At 40.9% G+C, this 7,742-nt stretch overlaps 1 protein-coding gene across 1 annotated transcript in view; it reads left to right on the top strand.

Annotated features, from left to right (window-relative positions):
* The first annotated feature begins 380 nt into the window (after window positions 1-380).
* The window catches only part of mafb (MAF bZIP transcription factor b), a 97,026-nt gene continuing 89,664 nt past the window's right edge, over window positions 381-7,742 (top strand). The window contains exon 1 of the mRNA XM_084094656.1: window positions 381-2,600. Coding sequence (XP_083950782.1) covers window positions 1,633-2,600 — 968 coding nt within the window. The 5' untranslated portion in view covers window positions 381-1,632. The remainder of the gene's footprint in view (window positions 2,601-7,742) is intronic.

Here is a 7,742-nt window from a genome sequence, read left to right as displayed (position 1 = left end):
ACGCCAACATAAATACGTATAACAAGCAATACTGTCATTTAACGTGGTAATGTTACATATACTGTATGGCATGCTATTATAATTAATTACTATAATAATAAAAGAATTACAAGCTGCACACATAATTACACATTAATTGCATGTTGTCCATTAGTATTACACAGTACTTATAAATATTATTACATTATATATGATTAAATGTGACCATAAGAAAAAATAATAATAAAAGAAAAGAAAGAAGTAACCAAAATGTACCAAAACACACCCATGCTATAATAACCCTAAAACGGCTTTATTACTAAATAAGGTTGATCATTGAAAAAAGAAAACATGTTATTGTTATTATTATTTTACTTTTCTATAAATTATCGTTTGATCGCACTGATGGCAAATACCTATGCACTTAATGTGAATGTTTGTAAGTGATGGAGAGATGCATTGATATGTCATGATAACTGTGTGTGACACACACAGATGAAGCACTGCACTAATGGACACACGCTGCTCATCTCGGCCGAAAGGCGGCGCTGTTGAGTTTTGAAACTGAAGACCTTCCGACCACGTTTTGTGGGACAGTTGGAAAAAAAAAAAGATTCTAATAAATTAATATATTCACATTAAAACAACATAAAGAAGCGTACTCTGTGGAAACCATGTGGGCATTATAATTGGTTTAGTAGTTACATCTGTCATTAACATATTCGTTGTGTAATTCTTCCTCTTCAATATGTCTTATTATTAATATCTATATCTATATATCTATATCTATATATACACACACATTCATATATACACACACACACAAACCAATAATATTGTCCTTTAAACACAGCATAGTTTGTGTATATAGTTACAGCAAGTCAGTAAGTGTAAATTATATTTTAAAGATAGATATTAATATATATCAGATAAGAAACGCATGGTGTTTTTGATCATGCATCATGTCATACTCTTAGATTTTAAACACTATGCGAAAAATACAATGAATGAAAGCATGTGTTTACCTGCTTTTAAATACCAAAAGAAAGAAAAAAAAAATCATTGTCCATAAAGGGTTAAAGTCGTCGTTGATCTCTCTGTCAGTTCTGACAGTTCGGAAAACTTTTGTTTCTTCTCTAGTATGTAAATTGACCCTTCGATTCAGCGAGCCTATTGGCTACGAGTCCGAGTCAATTTCGTATTTCAAACCTGACGTCAGGACGGCTATAAAACTCAGCATTGCTTTTATACTCTCGTGCTCGGTGATCCTTTAAAAACTCTAGAACAAGCCCGGAGTACTTTTTTTTCTCCCCCAGCCAAGCATCCATTTGCCAATCACATACATGTTACGGTCTTCGTTTCAACAAAACTATTGAAAAAAAGAAAAGAGAAAGCCATGCAGTGTTAAATGTCCGCGACTCAAACGCGTCGACACTCGCGTACAAAGAGAGAGGAACTGGAGACGCGCGCGCTCCTGCGTCTGTGCGCGAGAGGCGAAACGCGTCAGTTTAAAAAATAAATCGGCGCTCGCGAACCCTTTTCTTTGCTTTTGAAGAATTAAATAAAGAAATCACGCTGGCTCACGCTGTCTCGAACCCGACCACTCTGACAGCTGCTCTTCACCCCCTTTGGAGGACTGTCAACAGCAAAAGGATGGCATCAGAACTGGCAATGAGCAGCTCCGACCTGCCCACCAGTCCCCTGGCCATGGAATATGTTAATGACTTCGATCTGATGAAGTTTGAAGTGAAAAAGGAGCCGGTGGAGCCCGATCGCAGCATCAGCCAGTGCAGTCGCCTGATCGCCGGGGGATCCCTGTCTTCCACCCCGATGAGCACGCCTTGCAGCTCGGTTCCCCCTTCCCCAAGCTTCTCGGCGCCCAGTCCGGGCTCGGGGAGCGAGCAGAAGGCGCACCTGGAGGATTTCTACTGGATGACCGGCTACCAACAGCAGCTCAACCCGGAGGCTTTGGGCTTCAGCCCGGAGGACGCAGTGGAGGCGCTGATCAACAGCAGTCACCAGCTCCAGGGCTTCGACGGCTATGCGAGAGGCCAGCAGTTCAGCAGCAGCGGCGCCGGGCCGGGAGGCGCCATGGCCGGGGAGGAGATGGGATCGGCCGCCGCGGTGGTGTCCGCGGTCATCGCCGCCGCCGCAGCGCAGAACAACGCGCCGCACCACCACCACCACCACCACCACCACCCGGCCGGGCACCACCCGACGCCCGGCGTGCCGTCCAGCGGCAACCCGCTCAGCCACCCGCACATGCACCTGGACGATCGCTTCTCGGACGAGCAGCTGGTGAGCATGTCCGTGCGCGAACTCAACCGGCAGCTCCGGGGGGTCAGCAAAGAGGAGGTCATCCGACTCAAACAGAAGAGGAGAACCCTCAAAAACAGAGGCTATGCCCAGTCGTGTCGCTACAAGCGGGTGCAGCAGAGGCACGTGCTGGAGGGCGAGAAGACCCAGCTGATCCAGCAGGTGGACCACCTCAAGCAGGAGATCTCCAGACTGATGCGCGAGAGGGACGCGTACAAGGAGAAATACGAGAAGCTCATCAGCAGCGGCTTCCGAGAAAACGGGTCGAGCAGCGACAACAACCCGTCGTCCCCGGAGTTTTTCATGTGAGTTTATCGGCACTTAATAGAGCAGCGGTGTGCAAAAAGTTTCGCACGCGCTTGATTCTCGCTGTGTTGGATTGGGCGCGCGCGGGGCACTAACTTTTGTTTTTGTGCAAAATTTAGTTATGGTAAATATAGCCCAGTCATGAAGAAATCAAGCTTTAGAGTTTAGCCTGCATAACTTTTTTGGACAATATAGGACATTTTCCATTTTTCTTTTGTGTTGTTTTTCTGTTGAAACTGTAATGTGTGAACGTTATTTTATTTTATATTTCCCATGTTGTCCCGTGCCCCGTGCCCCGTCTTGCGTAACTTTTAAGTTCACATTTTTTGTAAAGTTCAAGTGGCACATGCTGGTTCCATGAGTGCACGAGCACAGACTGCGCGAGACTCGCATTGAAGCTACATTCCGTATTGTTGTGCAGAAGTCTTTTTAATCATGTATTTATTTGTGTATCAGACGCGACACACACACATGCTGGTCATGTTGGCTGTTTCACCTGAACGAACTGAACTGATTACACTCATTTTCTCATTGTCTGGTCTTGTCCACTTTTTTGGGACTCGGAACAAAAAAGTGTGTGGCATCTTTCCATCCCCTACATGAAACATTGCCTGTCATTTTTGTACTCCACCTTCAGCGAAGATTCTGTATGATTATCCTTTTTTTTATCGGATGAAGTGACATTATTTCTTAAAACCCACTGAAACAATTGTAACTGATTCTCAGTAAGACTGTGGAAAAAAAGATGTTAAATTTGACAAATATGTCACTCCACATATTGCTTGACATAAAATATGGGACATAAATGAGCGATTTCAAACTGTAAAATTGACTAAAGTGTTTATAATTATTCTCATTAAAAAGAAGAATATTGTATCAATGAAGAATGAAGAGTATGTTTGGCACGCGACTTAAAACATCTAACTATAAATCAAATTATTACATTATAGAATATTGACATTTTTTTGGAGCTCGTTGCTTTAAAACATTTTACATGCATCAGGTGGGAAATTAAACCTTTCATAACCTTAATAATACCAGCTTATACGTGTGTAGCCTAGACTAACATATATGTTTTATTATTTGATATCGATTATTTCACAAATATGGACTGTACAAACTGGAGCATCGTCATAGTTCATCAATAAATGTTAAAGATGTAAAATCAAATGTTCTCGTGTTATTTATTAGAGTATACGCCTAAAATGTGTGAATATATTTAAATCACATGCTGATCTGGAAATAAAATACACATTTTTAATTTTTAATGTCTGATTATAGTTTTGAGGGAAGTTCACGATTTGACTTGTTGCCGCGTGACTTTTCGCTCGAGCTTCCAGAGGAATATATCTTATTAAAGCGCAATTCCTTAAATTGTAATTCAATTAAAAAAAACAACATTTTAAAGATACAATTATTTGTCTTTGAAAGAAGTCAACATAACATTGAATGCAGCAACATTTCCTGATAAAGGCGATAAGCTTCTTTGCACGCGCTATCGCCTTTTCAGTAATTCAATGAAGACAGATTCGATATATTAAAAATACTCATTTACAAAACCAAATCGTCTTTTTAATAGCACTTACATTTTTTTTTTTAATATCACCAAATTTGTATTGCTAAAGAAGACTTTAAATGTTTTAAATGTCTTTGTGTCCCCCGCTCCGCGAAATAATCTCCTGTCGTCCTGCAGTTTAAACTCGTCTTATCACACTATCAGTTTAGTTTCGCTGCCCTAGTTAATCATTAATTTAGGGAGAGTTTATACTTGCTTAAACTGTCATTTCAATAACTGTTATATCCCACAAAAGAAATCATGATTTTGACAGATTCGCCTCTAAAGTTTTTCTTAAGTGCATTTAAAATAGACTGAAATCTGTAAGTTTGATCAATTATGAGGGTTAAGACTATGACTCTACAGACCATTAACAATTAATAACCTCTATTTCTTTTCTACCTCTCACCCTTGATACCAGTCAGGCCCAGAGTTATCAGTAGAGTTCACCAAAAAAATGAGTTTGTGTTTCATATTATGATTTTACATTTCCATCATAACCTCCACTTACAGTAGCCTATAGCTGACCCAATAACAGCCTGTTTCTCAAATCTGCTTTTACTCTGGGTCTCTTTAGGCCAATCATTCGTCCTCTCATGCCATCACTATTATCAGCCCCATAATAATTAGAAGTGTCTCAAGCTTCCTCTCTCATTGTCACAGCAAACAGGATGTGGGCACACAGCTGGAAAGAAAGTGAAAAGAAGTGTGTGTGGGACGTCTGCATTTAGGGCGTTCGGTGAGAAGGTGGTGGCTCATCAGCACAATGATCATCTGAATGTGAAATGGATGAGGCACAGACCCTTAAACACACGGACTCGCTCACATGACAGGCTCTGAGCTCAGGGAACAGGCCGTGGAAAACTCATGATTAACAGTGTTTCTGCTCCTTCATATTGATGAATCATTGCTGATTTCCCCCATCTGAGGCTAGACTGCGTTTGAGTGGCTGTAATTTATGGCTTTTCTGTTTGATGAGGTCAAAATGCAAAACTAGTTAATGACATCACCGTTACAACTCAGAACTGAAGATACACACTGTTTTAAAAAAAAAAAGTACTTATAATTATAAAATTAAACACATAATATAGACACATTATCTTACTTCAGGCTTTTTAGCCAGATAATATTTTTTGTTTGATTTTTGGTCTTTAGAAAACGACTATATTGTTACAAAAATTCAAAACGTGCAAATTGATCACATGAATTTGTCAGTGCAAATAAGATTAAATGTGCAGCTGATATCTACACATCCATATTTCAAACTCTCATTTTATCTTGGTTTTCCTGAGGCGAATCAGAAAGCAGTATTATCAGACACAATCAAACATTTAATGATGTACTGAGACGCATCCTGTTTAGCAGCTTCTGATGAAACGCCACATTACCATGAGTGAAAACATGTCATTTCAGCCTGTGGATGAAGCCAGTGGACTTCATTACACACTGCGTGTATATTCTCACACCTCTATAACCGACACGCTTCTAGAACAGATCACCAAAACACAGGCACACCGATCCATGCATCCACACACACACACACACACACACACACACACACACACACACACACACGCATGCACAGAAACACACACACACACACACACACACACACGCATGCACAGAAACACACACACACATGCACAGAAACACACACACAGAAACACACACACACACACACACACACGCGCGCACAGAAACACACACACGCACAGAAACACACACACACACACACACACGCACAGAAACACACACACACACACACACGCATGCACAGAAACACACACACATGCACAGAAACACACACACACACACACACACACAGAAACACACACACACACGCATGCACAGAAACACACACACACAAACACACACACGCACACATGTACAGAAATACACACACACACACACACACGCGCAGAAACACACACACATGCACAGAAACACACACACACATGCACATGCACAGAAACACACACACACAAATGCACAAAAATGCACGCATTATGCACAGAAACACACACACACGCACAGAAACACACACACACACGCACAGAAACACACACAAATGCACAAAAACACACACATGCATGCACAGAAACACACACACACGCACGCACAGAAACACACACACAAATGCACAAAAACACACACACACGCACGCACAGAAACACATACACAAATGCACAAAAACACGCACGCACAGAAACAAACACACAAATGCACAAAAACACACACACACACACACATGCACAGAAACACACACAAGCATGCACAGAATCACACACATCCACAGAATCACACACACACACGCGCATTCACAAAAACACTCACACACACACACATGCATGCATGCATTGAAAGGAATGCACACACACCGCGGTTCCACTTAATTGAATCAGTGTGTATTGACACCATATGTGCCCTAATCATTGTGTGCGGGCAGTCGTGATTAGGTTATTACAGATAATATAGTTGTCTTCTGTCACAATATTAGTCCTTCGCATCCGAGGTCAACGATAGGAAATCACAGTTCAACTCATGCATATTGACATCTCAATCATTTCCATACAGCAGCGTTAAGGCTAATATCTGTAATCGCATCAGACTGCCTCTGCTGGGAGTCCGTTCCCGAACCGCTCCGAGTGATTCCCTCACAGCGCGGATTCAAAACCACCGTCGTACGGCAAGGCCTCGCGGAGCGCACGTCAAGATAGAGTCCACCGAGTTGACAAAATAATTTGTACAAATGCATTCTGGGAGAGGCTAACAAAGAGGCTAACAAATTTGGAATAAAGTAGCGGTAACACTTTACAATAAGGTTCATTAGTTAACATTAGTTAATGTATAAACTAACATGAACTAACCATGAGCAATACATTTGTAACAGTATTTATTAATCTTTTTTATTGTTAGTTAATAAAAATCCAGCTGTTCATTGTTAGTTCATGTTCACAGTGCATCTTATGCTAACAAATACAACCTTTGATTTTAATAACGTATTAGTAAATGTTGAAATTAATATTAGTTATTATTAAGATTAATAAATGCTGTAGAAGTGTTGCTCATTCTTAGTTCATGTTAACTAAGGTAGTTAATTAATGTTAACTAATGAACCTTAATACCAAAGTAGCTGTAGTTATTGCAACTACATTATTTTACACTTTACTTGATAATCAAGGCCATGTCTTGAAAAGAAAAAAAAAAAGTTTAAAAAATGTATAATAATTAGCATAATTTCAAATGACATTTATATCTATTTGACTTCTCTTCTTCACGTTTCCCAGACGTTTGTGTTTAGTCCGCAGCATCGCAGGCGCTCTTCACTCGCAGGCTCAGACTCGAGCTCTGGGATCGAGCTCATCTGCATCTCTCCACGCTAAACATTTCCATTTAGAGTGATTTAGAGGAGGGAGTTTATGTCCTGCCATGTGCGTCCATCATCCGCGACCCCTCATGCCTCTGTAAACCTGACTTATAGAAAAGATAATCATTTAACTTCCCTCCGCCGCTACACGGAGGGCTGGATGTGTTTCTGTTGATTGCCTGAGGTTTGAGGCTTCGAGACGCCGCGCTTGATGTGAAG

The sequence above is a fragment of the Abramis brama genome (assembly GCF_963993115.1).
Source record: "Abramis brama genome assembly, chromosome: 20".
NCBI classification, from domain to species: Eukaryota; Metazoa; Chordata; class Actinopteri; order Cypriniformes; family Leuciscidae; genus Abramis; species Abramis brama.
Note: the sequence above shows the minus strand (reverse complement) of the source record. Positions and strands in the feature narration are given on the sequence as shown.